Below are 21722 nucleotides of genomic sequence, written 5' to 3' on the forward strand. Positions count from 1 at the left end.
ACTGATGGCCTCCAGCATGCAGAAGATTTAAGAATCGGTAGCTTCAGGTGTGCATTTTCTTTACCGATTGTTAATGTGCATAATTAACTGAAAAACCAGTGTCAATGTTTTCTAGACTATATTGTAAGCAAAATAGATTTACAGGAGGTTAATTAAAGGGGATTTGTTTTTACCACTGCTATTTTTAAAATAACTATGGAGCAGGCTCTATAAAAATAATTCTACCTCTTCTAACCCTGCCCGGTTCCCCCCGGTCTGGATGCTGCTTCTACTGGTCACTGACTGTAGTGAAGTCACATGTTTGTACGACCATGCACAGAGCTGGTCTCTGTACGTTGTGTACTTGCCCTCCGGACATGTGACCACTGCAGCCAATTGCCAGCGATTGGCTGCAGACGTCAAAATCCTGTCCAAGCTGGAAAACTAAAGGCTTTTCTTTTTTAAGCGTCAATTGCTTCAGGGAACACTCTGTTTTTGAAGGAATTTTTCTGCTTCTTGAATCGTTTTGGAAGAGTTGATTTTTTTATTTTCTGGAGGGTTTTTTGCCAGACTTTTTGATTTGAGATTATATGAAGATTTGCTTCAAAACCATGACATACATTTTTTTTCCTTGTGGCTTTTTTCATGAAGTGGGGGAAAAAAAACATCTAAAACTCCTTTTTTGGTGCAGGCCAACGCCAAAAAAACCCCTCTATCTGCACATAGCCTTACGGACTAAACCTGCTGTGTGCTGTGTAATGGCTGCATCTGACCGTACAGGAACACGGTCTGATCATACCACATCTCCTGGGCAGGGAGGGAAGCAAAAGAGTATACAGACAGGACAGCAGGGGATCACAGCTGATTCTTTCTGTGAGGTAAAACAAGTTTTTAAACAGGCGGGGAAATGTTTTTCCTTACACAAACCGGTAACTTGTGATCTTGTGCTGTCCTGTCTGTATATTCTTCTGCGTCTTCCCTTGGCCAGGAGATGTGGTTTAATCTTATTCCAAGATCTATCGATTTCAATGTACTTTGTGGGAAAACCCATTTAAGCACCAAAACACAACTCCCATATCTCCAATCATTGTAACTGATGTGTCTCAAAGCACTTGATCTAAAAACAAAGTGCAGAAAAATATCCAAAAATTGCTTTCCTATCTCTATTAATTTTTGTTGTTCAGGTTTTGTCTAAACTGAAATTTTGTGATGTGTATGGGCGAAACATAGAAACTGGTGTTGAGTACTGTTCCCTTCTGCGTTTTATTTTTCGATTGGTTCCATGGAGACCTAATTGACATTTCCCTAGAAGAGGACTAACAAGAAGCTGCTTGTCTACAATTACTTGTCCAGAAATTACATTTTGGGAAAACCTTTAATAAATTTAAGTTAATAGCAATACAATAATTGTAGTCCTTTACATTTTTTATCACCCTAGAAACAAGGAAATTGTGATATACCTGTTAAATCAAGGAGCCGATGTGAACCTGCGTGCAAAAAATGGCTACACAGCGTTTGACTTGGTGATGCTGCTAAATGACCCAGGTTTGGAGATTATCCTTTTTAAATAATACATTTTTATTGAACATATTAGGTACATAACAGATGCAAGACGAAAAAACAGTAATGTAAACCTATAAATGTAGGGGGGACGAACACATGGAGAGGTGGGGGAGGTGTAGAAGAAGGGAAGGGGGCCACAGAGAGGAGACCTATCAAGCCTCCTAGCTGAAAGTATTTAGTGGAGAATCGGGGGCAGTAACTGCCTTTAAACTACGAGGCGGAGTGGCACAAGGGGGTTGGTTGGTATATTCCCCCAGGGCAGCCAAACTTTCTCGAATCTGTGAATTTTGTAAGTATGGCTGATAGTTTCATCATATACCAGGAAAGACTTCTTTTGACTTCAGCTAGGTCTAATCCTGATCTTTTCCACTATGGGGCTATAGTTTGTTTAGTTGCTAAAAATATAAACAGAATTAGGGCTTGAGAGTGTTTGGGAATGTTAGGAATTCATTTATTGAGCAGGGCTTCCCAGGAGTCTTTTTTAATGTTAGGGTCAGTAACTGAAAGAACGAGGAAGTAAATGTCACGGGTGTGTCAGAGGTGACAGACAGTCGCCCTGCAGTTGGTTGCAGGAGATCTCTACGTTTGGCATTGCAGACTGCTTCTTAGATGAGAGGCTGTCTTTAGGACCAATCGGCTCCTCCCTGTTTCTAATTAGCTCTCTGGCCTAGGTGTATATATACCTGGTGTGTCTGAGAGGGAGTCGCCAGATATATTCATTTCTACTTGTGAGGCTTTGCAGTAGCAGTACTTCGTCCTCTCTGGAGCTTGAGGCCGTGTGCATATTTGGAGTCATCTAAAGCTAAGCAATTTCCCCCTGTTTTGTCTACCCTTGTTGTCTATAATGATTAGTGGAGGTTGACTAGTGCTCCTCTCTTCCCATCCCTAGCCGTAGCCATACGCCAGGGAAAGTAGGGCGAGGCACGCGTGTGGCGATTGCTGAAGAGGCAATATAGGGACAGTAGTTGAGACAGGGTGACGCTAGACCAGACTAGGAGGTCTCCACTTCCCCCTTTCCCTAGTGTCTGGGCTCCCTTTCCCTTTTCCCTCTGTGTTGCACTAACACCTGGCGTGGCAGTAAACCCTGATCCAGAGCCTATTAACTAAGGGGCATAACCACCATATGTGGTATATGTCGCCAATGGATTTACAGCCTCTGAAGCAATTAGAAGAATAGTTGGGGACTGCTTTTACTACCTTGGCTGAAGGCAGATACCATCTCGTTAATACCTTGTAATTTGTTTCTAACATCAATGTGTTTAGTATTCCGCTGGTGGAGGAGGACCAAATCTGGGCCCATTCTGAGTCGGTTAAAATGTTTCCAATGTCAGATTCCCAACTTCTGGTGTAGGTTAAACTGCGTATATGTGTTGCTTAATTTATGTGGGAACATAAAGGCTAGATGGCACACGGGGCATGTGGATTTTGACTGCATTTTTGTTGGAAAGGTGTGAATGCTTAGGGTTGGGTGGAGTTCCTTATACTGTGGAAATATAATGTTTGAGCTGAAGATATGAATATTTCCCTTGGAGGAAAGTTATATTTCTCCTGGAGGATCGAGAATGGAATTATACCATTAACGTTAAATAAATGGTGGAATGTAGCGATTCCAGCTGCGATCCATGAGCGAAAAGTCAGGAGGGACTCCGTACTTGGGGGAAATTGTGAATTACTCCATAAGGGGGCTAAAGTTTAGAAAAAGAGAAATTTAGATTTGAGAAGTATTTTAGAGAGTCACAGATTTTAAGTGAGTACGACATGATGGGGTTAGAGATTTGATTTCTCTGGGCTGGGGAGAGCTATAATAAAATGTCCATCATTGGGTGACACTCTGGAGCTTTCAAGGAGAGCCAGAGAGGTGGTTTAGAGGAGGCATAATATAGTGCTAACTTTGCTAATTTAGCTGCTTAATAATATTTGATTAGATTGGGGGCTCCCCAGCCCCCTTTCAGACGGTTACGGTACAATGTAGCCCTGTTGACTTTAGGGAGGCTGCCTTTCCAAACAATAGTGTTCATTAAGTGTTGAGTTATTTTAAGGCAATGGGTTGGGACAGGAACTAGGAGAACTCTGAATAAGCAGAGTAGTCTAGGAAGTACAGCAGTGACCAAAAGTTTTGCATTTTTTTAAAAGTGTGATTACTTCTGTCTGGTTGTTGTGATGCCATTTCCCTGGTGATGAATTGAAAGTGCATGAAGTTGTCATCATGTGAGACCTTAATTTTAACCAAACTGCTTTTGAATATAGGTATGGTCATTTAATTAAAGAAAACTGACTGCCAAAAGTTTTGCATATACTATTTATTGATCACAACATAGAGAGTAATTCATTGTTTACAATGCCATAACTTAGTATTTTGCAGCATAACCTCTTGCTTTAATCACTGTACCACACTGACGGGGCATTGAAGCCACTAGGGTCTTCAAGATATCTTAAGGGATCTTGCTCCATTCCATTTGCAAATCTGCAAACAGTTCATCTTTATTGCTATGGATACGGGCCCCAAGTCGTCACCATAACTCATCCCAAAGGTGCTCTATAGGGTGTAAATCAGGTGATTGACTTGGCCATTGCAACAGGAGAACATTTTTTCTTTGCTAACCCATTTTTGACTAAATTGGATGTGTGCTTAGTAGGGTTGAGCGAGTATGTTCTGTCCGAGTATGCTCGGCCGAGCTCCGAGTATTTATAGCTGTTCGGTGATATGGTTGAATCGCTCCCGTGTGCATGATTTGCAATTGTTTGACAGTTTTATTACATGTGAGGAATGTGTAAGAAATAGACATTCCTCACATGTAATAAAGCTGTCAAACAGTTGCAAATCATGCACACGGGAGCGATTCAACCATATCACCGAACAGCTATAAATACTCGGAGCTCGGCCCGAGCATACTTGGTGAAAGGGTTAATAGAACATACTCGCTCAACACTAGTGCTTAGGATCATTGTCTTGCTGGAATTTCCATCCCCTGCCTACTTTGGTTTTACCGTGTGGCAGCATTATATTCTCCAGTATATCCTTGTACATGGTAGCATTCATATTTTCATCAATTCTATGCAGAGGGCCAATGGCACATGCAGAAAAGCAGCCCCAAACCATGACCTTGGCACCACCATGTTTCACTGTAGGTGTTTGGTACCTTACATCATCACTACTAAACAGATTGAACTTGGATTCATCCGACCACATAACCTTAGACTAGTGTTGAGCGATACCTTCCGATATCAGGAAATATCGTATAGGATTGGATCGGGCCGATACCCAAAAAGTATCGGATATCGCCGATTCCGATACCGGAAACCAATGCAAGTCAATGGGACACAAATATCGGAATGAAAATAAACCCTTTCTTTCCTTGTAGGTTAATTCTACATGAAGTAAAACAACTAAGAATAATGTAGAATGACATGAAAAGCCGGCAATTCATCAGCGGCATTCACCGGTACCCGACAATTTACAACAGAAAGAATAGAGCTTCACACATAGATTAGGTAGATAGAACCATGTCAGTCACATATATATGAAGTACTGTGACAGTGTTGCTTACTGTACTTGTCATTTAGTGTAAAGGATTTATTTAAAAAAATATTAGTGTTTTCGTGCACCGTCTCTTTAAGAAAGCCGGCCGGCAATTCAGCATCTGTACCCGACAATTTATAATAGACAGAATAGAGCTTCACACATAGATTAGATAGATAGAAACATGTCAGTCACATATATATGAAGTACAGTAATAGTGTTGATTACTGTACTTGTCATTTAGTGTTAAAATAAAGGATTTATTTAAAAAAAAAATGGCGTGGGGTTCCCCTTAATTTTAGGCTCTAGCGGAGGTTAAGCAGACAGCTGGGGCAAATGTTTGAAGCCTGGGAAGGGGGTAATACCCACGGAGCTTCCCAGGCTACTAATATCAGCCCCCAGCTGAATACCTAGCCTTTACTAGCTATTAAAATGGGGGAACCCCCCAAAAAAAATAACGTGGGGTCCCCCCTAATTTAATAGCTAGCACAGGCTAGGCAGACAGCTGGGGGCTGATATTAATAGCCCAGGAAGGGTGCCATGAATATTGGCCCCCTCCCAGGCTAGAAACACCAGCCGTCAGCCGCCCCAGAAATGGCGCATCCATAGGATGCGCCAATTCTGGCACTTAGCCTCGCTCTTCCCACTGCCCTGTAGCGGTGGCAGTGGGGTAATAGGGCTGGGGTTGATGTCAGCTTATAATGCCAGATGACATCAAGCCCAGGTTAGTAATGGAGAGGCGTCTATAAGACACCCCCATTACTAACCCCATAGTCAAAGTTAAAGAAAAACACAAACACCCAGAATAAAGTCCTTTAATTGAAATAAACACACAATTCTTTATTGTTCTAAATTAAACCATACTTACCATCACGCCCATTCCAGCTGAAGCCAACGATCTCCTGCAATAAAAGAAAAATAATAAAGCAACATCATCCTTACCTTTCAATGGTTCCCAGGACAGCTCCAGCTCTGCTACATCGAGATGACAGGCTGGACCGCAGCAGAACGCCGCCATCCAGCCTGTCATCCCGCAGACACTGAGAAGCGCAGGCATGCTTGCGCTCCTCAGTGTCTCTCTGTGACGTCATCCAGATGAGCCGAGTTCATGTCCAATGAACTCAGCTCACCTCATGCACGTCACTGACAGCGTGGGAAAATTCTCCTGCACTCAGCGCTTCAGCGTGAGAATTCTCCCACGCTGTCAGTGACATACATGAGGTGAGGTCATGTCCAATGAACTCAGCTCACCTCATGCACGTCACTGACAGCGTGGGAAAATTCTCACGCTGAAGTGCTGAGTGCAGGAGAATTTTCCCACGCTGTCAGTGACGTGCATGAGGTGAGCTGAGTTCATTGGACATGACCTCGGCTCATCTGGATGCCGTCACAGCCAGACACTGAGGAGTGGAAGTATGCCTGCGCTTCTCAGTGTCTGCGGGATGACAAGATGGATGGCAGCGTTCTGCTGCGGTCCAGCCTGTCATCTCGATGTAGCAGAGCTGAAGCTGTCGTGGGAGCCATGGAAAGGTAAGGATGAGGTTGCTTTATTATTTTACTTTTATTGCAGGAGATCGTTGGCTTCAGCTGGAATGGGCGTGATGGTAAGTATGGTTTAATTTAGAACAATAAAGAATTGTGTGTTTATTTCAATTAAAGGACTTTATTCTGGGTGTTGTGTTTTTTTAAATACTTTACTAGAAATTCATGGTGGTCATGTCTAATATTGGCGTGACCCCATGAATTTCGGGCTTAGGGCCAGCTGATAATGCCAAGCTGGCCTTAACCCCTTTATTACCCAGTGAGCCACCGCACCAGGGCCCTGGATGAGTTGGGTACAGCGCCAGAAGATGGCGCTTCTATGAACGCGCCATTTTCTGGGGCGGCTGCGGACTGCAATTTGCAGCGGGGGGGGGCCCAGAAAGCTTGGGTCTCCCTGCGCTGCGGATTCCAGCCCCCAGCTGCCTAGTTGTATCTGGCTGGGCACAAAAATAGGGCGAAGCCCCACGCATTTTTTTTTTTAATTATTTCATGAAATTCATGGAATAATTAAGAAAAAAAGGGCTTCCCTATATTGTTGTGTCCGGCTAGGTACAAATAGGCAGCTGGTGGTTGGGGGCAGCCCGTTCCTGCCTGCTGTACCTGACTGGACACAAATATAGGGCGAAGCCCCACATAATTTTTTTTTAATTATTTCATGAATTTCCTGAAATAATTTAAAAAAAATTGACGTGGGGCTTCGCACTATATTTGTGTCCAGCCAGGTACAGCAGGCAGGAACGGGCTGCCCCCAACCACCAGCTGCCTATTTGTACCTGGTTGGACACAACAATATAGGGAAGCCCTTTTTTTCTTAATTATTCCATGAATTTCATGAAATAATTAAAAAAAACAAAACGTGGAGCTTCTCCCTATTTTTGTGTCCAGCCAGGTACAACTAGACAGCTGGGGGATGGAATCTGCAGCGCAGGGAGGCCCAAGCTTTCTGCCCCCCCGCTGAAAATTGCAGTCTGCAGCCGCCCCGGAAAATGGCGCGTTCATAGAAGCTGGATGCTGTACCTGGCTGGCATACAAAAATATGGCGAAGCCCACGTCAAAAGTTTTGGGAAAAATTAATTAAAAAATAAATAATAATTTAGGGACTGCATCTTTATTAACTCCTCAAATGTCATTTAGTGTTAAAATAAAGGATTTATTTAAAAAAAAAATGGCGTGGGATCCCCCATAATTTTAGTCTCTAGCGGAGGTTAAGCAGACGGCTGGGGCAGATGTTTGAAGCCTGGGAAGGGGTTAAAACCCACGGAGCTTCCCAGGCTACTAATATCAGCCCCCAGCTGAATACCTAGCCTTTACTAGCTATTAAAATGGGGGACCCCCCCAAAAAAAATGACGTGGGGTCCCCCCTATTTTAATAGCTAGCAAAGGCTAGGCAGACAGCTGGGGGCTGATATTAATAGCCCAGGAAGGGTGCCATGAATAATGGCCCCCTCCCAGGCTAGAAACACCAGCCGTCAGCCGCCCCAGAAATGGCGCATCCATAGGATGCGCCAATTCTGGCACTTAGCCTCGCTCTTCCACGCTGCCCTGGTGCGGTGGCAGGGGGTAATAGTGGTGGGGTTCATGTCAGCGCCAGCTGCCATGAAGCCCAGGTTAGTAATGATGGGCGTCTATAAGACACCCCCATTACTAACCTACAAAGTGTTAAAAAGAAAAAACACACACTACACCCAGAAAAAAATAATTTATTTGAAATAAAACACACAATTTTATTTAATTCTTAGTTTACTAAAAATAATAGTTACCTGTCCACGTTCCTGCGCTGATCTCCCATGCACAGCTGTCACATCTGGAGATGGTGACAGCTGTCATGGCTGCTGTAAGCTCACGCTGCCGGGAACACGTCCGCTCCCGGCAGCGGGAGCCACTGACTGAGGTCACCGGAGTGCATTCAGGCAGCGCAGCTCCGGAGACCTCCTTTATGGCACTGCTGTACCGTGGGAATTTCTCACGATACAGCAGGGCCGTAAAGGAGCTAACCGGAGCAGCGCTGCCTGAACTCCGGTGAACCCTTACGGCCCCGTCATTCTAGCGGCGGCAGCGGTTCAGAGCGGTCACATTCTATGTGGCTGCTCTGAACTGGAGATCTTCGTGGGACACTCGTGGACTACTACGGAGGGGTAAGGATAAGGTTGTGGTTTATTGTTTTATATTTTATTACAGGAGATCGATGGCTTCGGGGAATTAGGTGTCTAGGTGAGTATAGGTGTAGTTTTTTATTTTTTACTTTATTTTAGGTGGCGATCGGCGGGGACAGGTAATGTATGAACTAATTTCTTTTAGGTAACCACTGGCCACCAATGACATGTATCTAACATTTATTGGGGACACAGTAGGGCAATTTAAATAGCAGGATCAGGCTGATGGGAACTACTGCTCCCATCGAGCTGATCCTGCTGGCAGGAGTGGACGGGGGACAGACATAGGCCGATGGGAGTAGTAGTGTCACATCGGCCTATGTCTGCCTGCACGCACAGACACCGCGCACACCCGCACAGACACCCCGCACAGACACCCCGCACAGACACCCCGCACAGACACCCCGCACAGACACCCCGCACAGACACCCCGCACAGACACCCCGCACAGACACCCCGCACAGACACCCCGCACAGACACCCCGCACAGACACCCCGCACAGACACCCCGCACACACACCCCGCACACACACCCCGCACACACACCCCGCACACACACCCCGCACACACACCCCGCACAGACACGCACAAACATCGCACACACCCCGCACACACACCCCGCACACACACCCCGCACACACACCCCGCACACACACTAATCATGACGGGTCTGGGAGGTGAGGCTGACCTGTGCGGCCGTGGGAAAGTTCATGTGAGTTCATGCAGTCAAGCATGAACTCACATGAACCCTCTGAGGGCACCGCGGCGACTTCAAATGAACAGCTGATCGGCATCACCTGATACCTCAGCTGTTCATTTGAAATAACCGTCGGGAAAGCGCAGCACAGAACGGGAAAGCCGGCGGTGAAGTCTTTTCACTGCCGGCTTCCCCGCCCGGGTCCTTCGCTCCTTGGTGCTGCGCTCCCCGCCCGGTCCTAATTTACGATTGGGATTGGAGGTGGCGAGGGGAGCGGAGGATCGGGGTGGGAGGCTGCGGGGAAGCAGTATGGGGCTGTGTGATTGTTTAAAAGCCGGCGGCTTTTTACCGCGCGCCGGCTTTTAAACAATCAGGAGAATTCTCCCCCGCTGGGATGGCATTCTGATGACAGGCTGGATCGCGCTGCCATCCAACTTGTCATCCTTCACAGACACTGCAGAGCGCAGGCATTATGGGAACTTCCGATTCCGGTATCCGATATTGTAAAAGTATCGGAATTAAGTATCGGAATTCCGATACCGCGAATATCGGCCGATACCCGATATTGCAGTATCGGAATGCTCAACACTACCTTAGACCAATCTGTCTCTTTCCATTGGCTGTGTTCTTTGGCAAACTTAAGTTGGACCTTCCGGTTCTTTGCAGAGATGAAAGGATTCTTGACTGGAACTCAAGAATTCAACCCTACTACTCTTAGCCGTCGCACCACAGTTTGGCGACTCACTTTGACCCCATATTCATTGTTCATTTTATGCGAAATCACCACTTTTATGGACATCAGATAATGTGATCAACTCTTGAGGAAGTTTTACATGGTTGTCCACTTCTAGGTTTGTCAGCTGTTCCATAACCTTCTTTTTCTTTCTTTAATATACATGACACTTGACTCTGAGAACAGTGAATTCCATAGTTACCTCTTTTACCTGACTTCACTCTCAGAATAATAAGCTTCCTGACATCTGGTGATAAATTTGACTTTGTCATGTCCTAAAAACACACAAAAAAAAAAAAAAAAAAAAAAAAAAGCAAAAAAAAATGTACGCAAAATTTGACTACCCATGACAAAATATGCCAAACTTTTGGCCCAGCAAATGTTGAAAACTAACACATAAGGGGATAATGTCACACAATTTTCGTCCTTATAGCTGACAACCATTTTCTTCTGGTTTACTAAAATCGCCAGGAAAATGGCATCACAACAACCGGACAGAAGTAATCTCACTTTAAAAAGAAAAAAAACCTTTTGGTCGTTACTGTAGTGTCATTTTAAGTGCACGTGTACTGCTCAACCATGGGTGGTGTAACGTCCCCCACATTTGGAGTAGTGTAAGTAATTTTCGAAGCATTTGGGGGTAGTTTGCAGAGAAGAGGGAGTCTATATCCGTGGTTAATTTCGCACCTAGATAGTCTAACTGATTAATGGACCATTGAAATGGGAAGTCTAGTTTAAGCTGTGAAACCGTGGCGGCTGGAAGAGAGATATTCATAGCTTGGGATTTTGATTGGTTGATCTGTAAAAAAAGAATTTTGTTCGAAATTTTGCAAGAATTAAAGCAGAGCAGGCAGAGAGGTTTGAGGGGTGGGAAGGAGAAGCAGAATATAGTTTGAGAACATGTAAAGTTTATGAGGGATTGACGCAATTTCTGTACCTTGGATGTGTTGTTGCTAGGGGCTCAATTGCAAGTACAAAAAGCAGCAGAGAAAGGGGGCACCTTTTGATGTGTCCCTCTTTTGATAGGAAAAGAGGCATAAGAGAGGCCATTGTAGCGTCCATGAACCGAGGGATGGCTGTATAGTGCATACACTCCTGAGAGAATTTGCTCAGGGAAGTTCCAATTCTGCAACACTGCAGATAAATAAGCCCATGAGACCGAGTCGAAGGCCTTTTCAATATCAAGTGAGAAAAGCATGCCTGCCACATTGCATTGCTTGCAGTGATGCTGGAGATCAGTAACTTTTTGTATATTGTCAGACATTCACCTATAGGATACAAAGCTAACTTGATCTTTATGTATAGAGGATCCCAACTCAGAGTTCAGACGTTGAGGGGTTTGAGGTCTATGTTCATTAAATATATTGATCTGTAGTTTGACCATATTGTTTGATTTGAGTTTGGCTTGGGAATTATGGCTATAGCTGTTAAGGAGGCTGTCCCTGGCTTTTGTTTGTCTCTCTGGGAGTTGAAAGAACTAGTAAGATGGGGTAAAATAATGGGTGCTAGGGAATATGGCTTGGTTTAAGAGACTAATCAAGGTGGGGCTGAGGGCTGGAAGAGAAATAGAGTTGAGGAAAGCATCTATCGTTCGCGGTTTTCTAGGGGGGCGTTATTGTACAGTTATTTGAGATGCAGTTGAAACGGACAGGTGATTCATTGTGGGTTAGCTGTGAGACCAGTGTCAGTGTGTAGTCTTTTCCGGTGCGTAGTACCGGGAGACATTTTAGGCGACGAGCGAGATTGGAGTTGCATTTATTATTGAGGGCATAGGAGCACTGCGGGGACTTCCAACAGACTATCTGCATTTTTCGGAAAGGCAAAGGCCTAGTTCAGTGCATGTGTAAGGTTCTGATATGTAGAAGGGAGGGCAGGCTCTTCAGCTGGGACTCTAGTGTTGGCACCCTGCTCTTTGGATCGGTTACTCTAGCAATTCTTTCTTGTGAGCAGGTTCTTGAATACAGAAACCCCTTAGAAATGCTTCATGTGTCTCCCAAAGGGAAATTTGTGAAGTGGAAAACTGTTAGTTGAAAGAGCAGTAATCATCAAGGTGGTTGCTGAGTCTTTGGGAGATTTCTTGGTAGGAAAGCATGAAGTCATTCAGTCAGAGCCCAGTTAAATGAGCACTGTCGTGGATGCGGTGAGGAACAGGTCAGCTGGATTGGAGAATGGTTTGACCATGGGGTGGTGAAGATAGAAATGTTCCTTATATTGGGTATTAACGCTGAATGGGCAAATACAGGTGCTTCTCACAAAATTAGAATATCATCAAAAAGTTAATTTATTTCAGTTCTTCAATACAAAAAGTGAAACTCATACATTATATACAGTCATTACAAACAGAGTGATCTATTTCAAGTGTTTATCTCTGTTAATGTTGATGATTATGGCTTACAGCCAATGAAAACACAAAAGTCATTATCTCAGTCAATTAGAATACTTTATAACACCAGCTTGAAAAATGATTTTAAAATCCGAAATGTTGGCCTACTGAAATGTATGTTCAGTAAATGCACTCAATACTTGGTCGGGGCTCCTTTTGCATCAATTACTGCATCAATGCGGCGTGGCATGGAGGCGATCAGCCTGTGGCACTGCTGAGGTGTTATGGAAGCCCAGGTTGCTTTGATAGTAGCCTTCAGCTCGTCTGCATTGTTCGGTCTGGTGTCTCTCATCTTCCTCTTGACAATACCCCATAGATTCTCTATGGAGTTAAGGTCAGGCGAGTTTGCTGGCCAATCAAGCACCGTGATACTGTTGTTCTTAAACCAGGTACTGGTACTTTTGGCAGTGTGGACAGCTACCAAGTCCTGCTGGAGAATAAAATTTCCATCTCCAAAAAGCTTGTCGGCAGAGGGAAGCATGAAGTGCTCTAAAATTTTCTGGTAGATGGCTGCGATGACTTTGGTCTTGATAAAACACAGTGGACCTACACCAGCAGATGACATGGCTCCCCAAACCATCACTGATTGTGGAAACTTCACACTAGACCTCAAGCAGATTGGATTGTGTGCCTCTGCACTCTTCCTCCAGACTCTGGGACCTTGATTTCCAAATGAAATGCAAAATTTACTTTCATCTGAAAACAACACCTTGAATCACTGAGCAACAGTCCAGATCTTTTTCTCCTTGGCCCAGGTAAGACGCTTCTGGCGTTGTCTATTGGTCATGAGTGGCTTCACACAAGGAATGTGACAATTGAAGCCCTTGTCCTGGATACGTCTGTGTGTGGTGGCTCTTGAAGCAATGACTCCAGCAGCAGTCCACTCCTTGTGAATCTCCCCCAAATTTTTGAATGGCCTTTTCTTAACAATCCTTTCAGGGCTGCGGTTATCCCGGTTGCTTGTGCACCTTTTTCTACCACACTTTTCCTTCCACTCAACTTTCCATTAATATGCTTGGATACAGTCAGCTTCTTTAGCAATGACCTTTTGTGGCTTACCATCCTTGTGGAGTGTATAAGTTACTACCTTATTGACATCTGTAAAGTCAGCAGTCTTCCCCATGATTGTGGAACCTACTGCAACAGACTAAAGAACCTTTTTAAATGTTTAGGAAGCATTTGCAGGTGTTTTTTGTTAATTATTCTAATTTACTGAGATAACTTTTGTGTTTTCATTGGCTGTAAGCCATAATCATCAACATTAACAGAAATAAACACTTGAAATAGATCACTCTGTTTGTAATGACTCTATAAATGAGTTTCACTTTTTGTATTGAAGAACTGAAATAAATTAACTTTTTGCTGAGAAGAATCTGTATGTGATCTGCTCTGTGAAAACTAAGTTGCGCAGGGAAAATAGGTGTATTCTTTGACTGTAGGATGCTGTTCTCTCCATAAGTCTTGCCAGTGATGGAGAGAGAGGTGCTTACGGAGGGAGACTGTGTCTACTGAAGACAGGAATGATGGCGGACTAGAAAGCTGTGGATCAGTGGACTTAGCTTAAGGTTAAAGGGGTTTTCCCACAAACAAAAGTTGATTTTAATCAATAGATCTTGGAATAATAATAAATTCCACAATTGGATGTGTTTAAATAAAATGTTCCTGTGCTGAGATAATCTTATAAATGTACCCCTGCTTTGTGCTGTGTAATGGTTGTGTCTCACGGTGTACGGAACACTGTCTGATCATGCCACATCTCCTGGGCCGGGATGGGGGGGGGGGGGATACAGACATTACAGCCAGGGATTGCAGCTGATTCTTTTTGTGAAGTAGAACATTTCCCTGCCTGTTTTTAAACAATGTTAGCTGTAATGTCTGTATACTCTTTTGCATCCTCCCCCGCCCAGGAGGTGTGGTATGATCAGATCATGTTCCTGTACGGTCAGACACAGCCATTACACAGTACACGGCAGGGGCACATTTATAAGATTATCACAGCACAGGAACATTTTTAATCAGCTGTTAACCTCCGTTCTTACCTGCGCTGCTTGGCCCGTCCATCTGTAGTGGGCGGCGCTTGTAACTGCACATCCGCCTCCCATTCAATTGAATGGGAGGTGGATGTGCAGTTACAAGCGGTGGCCACTACAACTTGACAGCCAAGCCCTGCATGTAAGGACTTCCGGCTGGCGGGGTCCCGCCCCTGGCACCGATAACAGCTGATCGGCGGGGTGCCGCGTGCGGGACCCCGGCTGATCATACATCGATGCCCTATCCTAAGGATAGGGCATCAATGTAAAAGTAGTGGACAACCCCTTTAATGTTCTCACCTATTATGATACCCCTTTCATGGCCCTATAGATTAAGATGCCTCCGAAATTACATCCACCACACTGGTTATCATACTCCCTACAATAAGTTTCCCTACAGTAAACCCACAAACAGTGTGATGGCCCCCACAAACCCCCCACACAGTATGATGGACCCACAGACCCACATCGTATGATGGCCCTCACAGCTTCCCACACAGTATAATGGCCCTACAATGTATGATGGTCTCCACATGACCCCCATACAACATGATGAAGGTCCCCACAGTATGATGGTCTGCATAGGTCCCCCACAAATTAACATTGGCCCCCACAGTATTAGCCACTATGAGAGAGCTAATATATAATGTGAAGTTCATGTTACTAAAATCAATAAATGGATGGCAAAGCCGCACATGGGCTCCATATATGCAGTACGAGCCCCCCACATGGGCTCCATATATACAGTACGAGCCCCCCACATGGGCTCCATACATACAGTATGAGCCCCCATAGCGCATATATATATGCGTTATGGGGGCTCGTACTGTACATATGGAGCCCATGTGGGGGGCTCGTACTCTATATATGGAGCCCATGTGGGGAAGGCTCTTACTGTGTATATATATGGTATAATTAAAATGGTATAATTAAAAAATTGAAAAAATAAACAACACATCGGGGAAATAAGTATTTGTTCACTTGCTGTTTTTGTCCATTTGCCCACTGACAAAGACATGAACAGTCTATAATTTTAACATTGAGAGATAGAATATCCCCCAAAAAATCAAGAAAATCACAATGTATAAATTAGATAAATTTTTTTGCAGTGAGAAATAAGTATTTGATCCCCTACAATCCATTAGGAGTTCTGGCTCCTACAGACCAGTTTAGACGCTCCTAATCAACTCGCTACCCTCATTAAAGACAACTGTCTTACATAGTCACCTGTATAAAAGACTCCTGTCCACAGACTCAATTAATCAGTCAGACTCTAACCTCTACAACATGGGCAAGACCAAAGCGCTTTCTAAGCATGTCAGGGACAATATCATAGACCTGCAAAAAGCTGTAATGGGCTTCAAAACCATAAGTAAGACGCTGGTTGAGAAGGAGACAACTGTAGGTGCAATAGTAAGAAAATGGAAGAAATACAAAATGACTGTCAATAGACATCAATCTGGGGCACCATGCAAAATCTCACCTCGTGGGGTATCCTTGATCAGGAGAAAGGTGAGAGATGTTCCTAAAACTACACAGGGGGAACTTGTTAATGATCTCAAGGCAGCTGGGACCACAGTCACCAAGAAAACCATTGATAACAGAATACGCCTTAAAGTCCTACAGTGCCTGCTAGGTCCAAGAGGAAGGCACATGTGCAGGCCCATCTGAAGTTTGCCAATGAACACCTGGATGATTCTGTGAGTTATTGGGAGAAGGTGCTGTGATCAGATGAGACAAAAATTGGGCTCTTTGGCATTAACTCAACTCGCTGTGTTTGGAGGAAGAAGGATGAGTACAACCCTAAGAACATCGTCCCAACCATGAAGCATGGTTGGGGAAACATTATACTTTTGGGGGTGCTTTTCTGCAAAGGGGACATGACGACTGCACCGTACTGAAGGGAAGATGGATGGGGTCATGTATCGCGAGATTTTGGCCAATAACCTCCTTCCCTCAGTAAGAGCATTGAAGATGGGTCATGGCTGGGTCTTCCAGCAAGACAATGACCCAAAACATACAGCCAAGGCAACAAAGGAGTGGCTCAAAAAGAAGTACAGTAAGGTCATGGAGTGGCATAGCCAGTCTCCAGACCTTAATCCCATAGAAAACTTATGGAGGGAGTTGAAGCTCTGATTTACCAAGTGACAGCCTCAAAATCTTAATGATTTAGAGATGATCTGCAAAGAGGAGTGGACCAAAATTCCTCCTGACATGTGCGCAAACCTCATCAGCAACTACAAAAAAAGTCTGACTGCTGTGCTTGCCAACAAGGGTTTTGCCACCAAGTATGAAGTGTTGTTTGCCAGAGGGATCAAATACTTATTTCTCACTACAAAAAGCAAAAAATGATCTAATTTATACAATGTGATTTTCTTGATTTTTTTTTTTTTTGGATATTCTATCTCTCAATGTTAAAATTAACCTACCCTTAAAATTATAGACTGTTCATGTCTTTGTCAGTGGGCAAACTTGCAAAAACAGCAAGGGATCAAATACTTATTTCACCCACTGTACTCACCTAGTTTCCGTACTCCCGACGCTGTGCTCCTGATGGTACCCGCACGCTCGATGGTGACAACATGCGGCCGCCTCATAGTGGCTGCGTGACGCGAGTGGGCACCTTAAACTTTTAAATAGACGCGCCCGGCCGCCTGCACTGTGTATGCTGGGTCCGCTCTGGCTGACATCATGCGGCATGGCGGGCTGAGCATCATTCAAGCCGCCTGCCACTTATCCATCCTGAAGGTATAGTAAAATGGAGATAAGTAGCCTACAGTTCAAGCTGGAATATGCAGGTCATAAGTTATGGAGTGACAATCCTTAGAATGTTGTGGGGGAATTAAGGCAGGAGACGAGGAATCTTGCTCCAGGAGACATAGTTTAGTAAGACAGCTTTGCCACCTTCAGGAGAGAGTACTGTGTGGAGCAAGTCCAGATGGGTGAAAATCAGCTTGAATGGGAATCACCAGCAGTACTTAATATTTTTTTTAGAGCGGAGGATTTCCATGTATGGTTTCTTGGCCCGCCTTTTGGCAATGGTTGTGGGGGCCAGATCCAGGAAGAGTTCATAGGAATGGCCTTGGAACTTCAGGGTTGTGGAGTTCCATGTAGGGAATAGTAGCTGCTCTTTTGTCTTGTAGAAAGAAAGCTTGAGGATGATGTTGCAGAGTGGGCCATCCGGATTACTCTTACTCAGTGCTCTGTGGAGGCAGTCCATCTCTAGCCGCTCTATAGGAATTCCTGGAAGTAGTTTTTGGAAGCGTGCTGTTGCAGTAAATTGGAGGTCTGTTATTGTTTCGGGCAGTCCTCTCATGTTGATGTTGCTTCTGCGGGCTCGACGATTTTCAAAATTTTGTAGCTTGTTGTTAAGGGAGTAGATTTCCTCGTGGAGCATCTCTATTCCGTTTTCGTAAGTGATGAGAGATGACGTAGTAGATTCCATTTTGTCTTCTAGGTCAGAGGTTCGGGATTCCAATTCTCTTCTTCTTTGGATAGCTCTTTGGTCAGTTTGTCCAACATTTTGGACAGTTCTGAGTGTAGAATGTTACGGGTCCGGGTGGTGGAACCTCTGTGCCGAGGTGCAAGGAGGGACCCAGAGGGGCGTGACTAAGTATCCACCCGAACCGACCCTGGTCGTACGGCAGCAAATGACACCGTGACCAGGGAGGATCCGGGCTGAGGGACCAGGTGCTACTCTGGGGACGACCTTGTAAGAGAGCAGGTGGCTCCCACGGGTCAGATGGCTGGGACTGACCGGTATGGCGGATGGACGCGGCAAGCAGGCGGAAGTCTCTGGTAGCAAACAGGTGGTCACAGTTCGAGAAAGCGGGGCAAGTAGCAGTCTTTAGGTTTACCAGGAAGGTAGTGACAGCAAGTGACGGCAGGGTCTCCAGGCAGGCTGGCAGGAAACAGGCAGGTGCTCCCAGGTGAGCGGGCTGACAGACGAGGCGGGTAACTGGCAGGTAACTGATGGGCGCTCCCAGGTGAGCGGTCTGGCAGACAAGGCAGGCGGATGCTCCCAGGTGAGCGGGTAGACAGACGAGGCAGGTAACAGGCGGGTGCTCCCAGGTGAGCGGGTAGACAGACGAGGCAGGTAACAGGCGGGTGCTCCCAGGTGAGCGGCCAGACAGACGAGGCAGGTAACTGGTGGACGCTCCCAGGTGAGCGGTCTGGCAGACAAGGCAGGCGGATGCTCCCAGGTGAGCGGACAGATAGCCAAGGCAGGTAACAGGCAGGTAACAGGTGAGCGCTCCAGGTGAGCAGGTTGGCAGGTAACGGGCAGGTAACAGGCTGGCAGGCAGGACGAGAAGCGGGACCTGAGGGCTGAAGCACAGATCAGACACAGTGCAAACAACTTTGCTCGGGCACCTCCATTTTGGAGGAGGTGCCTTATGTATGGGAGGTCCTCCGGCAATTGGCCGGGGACTCCTTAGGACGGCGCGCGCGGTCCCTTTAAGCAGCGGGGAGAGAGCGGGGAAGCAGCGGGGAGAGAAGCGCTAGAGGACGCCGCGCCAGGAGCGGGGAGGTGAGAGGGACGGCGTCTCTGCCTAGCAAGGGGCAGAGACGCCGATGCTACATAGAATTGATTGAAATTGTCATAGCAAGGCTGCTTAGTTAATTTGGGGGTTGCAGGAGTTCCTAATTGTCGTCGCCGGGATCATTTCGGGGTCCGCTCCGTATGGGGAAGAGGAGCAGGTGGACTCGGCGGGCGAGTGTGGTCCTTGGGACTTAGTGATCCCAAGATCAGTCGAGGATTGATTTCTAAGGTTAGGATTTGCATAGGCGGTTCTTTAAGGCTTCGGCATGAGGAGAATTGTGAGTTATCCGATAGTACAGAGGTTATTGCTCAACACCGGAAAAATAAGTCGGGGAGGAAGCATATTATGGGTTGCGTTCACCAGGGTAGGAAGGAGAGCGAGTTTAATCATTATGAGGGTCCCGTATTTCTACTCATAGGAGGACTTGTTTGGTAGACTTGTTTCTTCAGGCATAAGGTGACTTGATAAGCTGACAAAGCCTCTTATTAGTGGTAGTATCATATTGAAGGCACGGAGAGTCAGTGTCTTTAGTTGATAGATTTTGTAGTTTGATGAGCAGTTATAGTGTCCACTAGGTGTCAGCAAAGTATAGCCAAGGACAGTACAAGTGGAAAAAAAACTAACACTCACTGTGCCTGGAGGTCCCAGATCCCAACATTGTCAATGGGCAGCAGTCTGACTTGCAGGGAGAGACTAAACGACCCCTATTGTATTATGGTACAGAGGGGATCTGCCTGGAGGGTTTCAGGGACCACATTCTTCAACCCTGTTGGTTCGTTCGTTGCTAAGGGCAGAAAACTGCAGGTGAGACACGGCCAGGGGAGATGCAGGGCCGCACCTTGTCTCCGGAGGGGCAGGAGAGACCCAGCACAGGTAAAGGACGTTTCTCTTATAGTGCTGTCCTGTCAGAGGAGGGTGGACAGCTTGCTGATGGTGCACACCAAGCAAGGGCCTTGTAGGCCTTGGCATGCGACCGCGCATGTATGCACCCTGCTGAGCTGCGGATTTATAGGGAGAGCTATCCCTCCGGGGCTCCCACTCCACCAACGTCCTGAGCTGCCAATCCGGGCCCCACAGCGGGTGGAGAAGGATGACCCAGGCTCCGAGATGTACAAGCGCCCCCAGAAAAGGCCGCAGCTTCAGGCCTCCTGGTAGTCCTCAACATGGAGCGGTGCCTTGGGCACACAGGAGGGGGCAAAAGTGGGCTCAAATGGGACCCAGCAATGACATGAGCTGAGAGGAGGTGTTCTGGGCCACTGTTGGATCTTTTGTACCCTTAGATTAGTAGGGATTATGGTAGTTGGGCTCGAAGCTTATCCAGACATGTCCGGCTCCCCCCGAGATTTATCCTTTTTGATTGGGTTAGTGATTACGGGAAAGAGGCGCGTATGGCTAGGAAGTATACGTTTATTCATATGGTGGTCAATCTAGTGTGAGGTTTTATTTTATTTTGAGTTTCTGACTTTTTTGTACTCTTAACCCAGGCAGCATAATATTACACTCCCTGTATGAGGAGACAGACAGGACTTTCCTTCACTGCCTCTACGCTCCACCACATCACACCACTATTACTTCAAAGCCTGCAGCAAAATCCCGTGCAGTTTTGTTCAGATGCGGATTTGGGTCAGTTTTCCCAGCAGTAGCAGATTAGCCAATTCCTCTTTGGTAGATGTAAGTATATGTACGTAGAGTATGGTAGATGTACACACAGCAGCTCCCGGCACTTTTAGACGCAATTATTTTAATCAAAGCAAAAAACGAGTAAAAAATAGTGAAACGTGTCCTTTTTTGCTTTCAAGACTTAATATTTTATTCCTGACTTTAGTTACCTTCTAACTTTGCCTAAAAGATACAAAACTGTACTAACCCACTCAATGTAATCCTGGCATTACCGGAATTTTGTTTTTTGTATATTTCTCTCTGGATCTACAAAGTATTTCACTGTTTTCCACAAAAAGTTGTAAGTAGGACCAATGTCAAGCAGAAAACTGCACGGCTGTGATCATTGGCATCCAAGCTATGGGGACGTCTTGGGAGAGTGCAGTCAGACGAATAACACAGGTGTGCAAAAAAATTAAATTTCAAGATCTCTTTTGGTTATTCTACAAAATCTTTGTTTTTTTTGGTGCGCTGAATCCAAAAATTACCTCCTTTTTGTCATAGGACATCACGTTTCCTGACAATTTAGGTAACTATGTTAAATAAGGCAATATCGTGAAATAAATGAAAATAGACTTATAAAATTAATTTTTTATTACAAATTTTTCATGAAAATCATTTTTGAACTGAAATGAGCTTACTAACACTCACTAAAATCATTTTTTTTCCCTATGAGGCTCCTCTTGGTACATTTACGCTTGTGAGTAGCACCTGGAATGTCTCTCTGAAGCATCCGACAGTAGTCTGCCATCATTGTAATGCTCCATTTTCCCTGGTATCTTCTTTCCATCTCTTTAATGTCCTGATGGAAGCGTTCACCTTGCTCTTCACTCACAGCTCCCAAATTTTCAGGAAAGTAGTCTAGGTGGGAATGGAGGAAATGCACTTTCAAACTCATCAGGCAACCTAAAGCTTGAAATGC

At 45.4% G+C, this 21722-nt stretch overlaps 1 protein-coding gene across 2 annotated transcripts in view; it reads left to right on the forward strand.

Moving 5' to 3' along the window:
* Positions 1 to 21722, forward strand: part of ANKS6 (ankyrin repeat and sterile alpha motif domain containing 6) — a 120236-nt gene that overhangs the window by 12071 nt on the left and 86443 nt on the right. For both annotated transcript variants that reach the window (XM_073678506.1, XM_073678507.1), the window contains exon 5: positions 1418 to 1524. In XM_073678506.1, coding sequence (XP_073534607.1) covers positions 1418 to 1524 — 107 coding nt within the window. The remainder of the gene's footprint in view (positions 1 to 1417; positions 1525 to 21722) is intronic.

This window comes from Phyllobates terribilis, unplaced genomic scaffold (assembly GCF_046119375.1).
Source record: "Phyllobates terribilis strain yellow unplaced genomic scaffold, ASM4611937v1 Scaffold_4__5_contigs__length_816908805, whole genome shotgun sequence".
NCBI classification, from domain to species: domain Eukaryota; kingdom Metazoa; phylum Chordata; class Amphibia; order Anura; family Dendrobatidae; genus Phyllobates; species Phyllobates terribilis.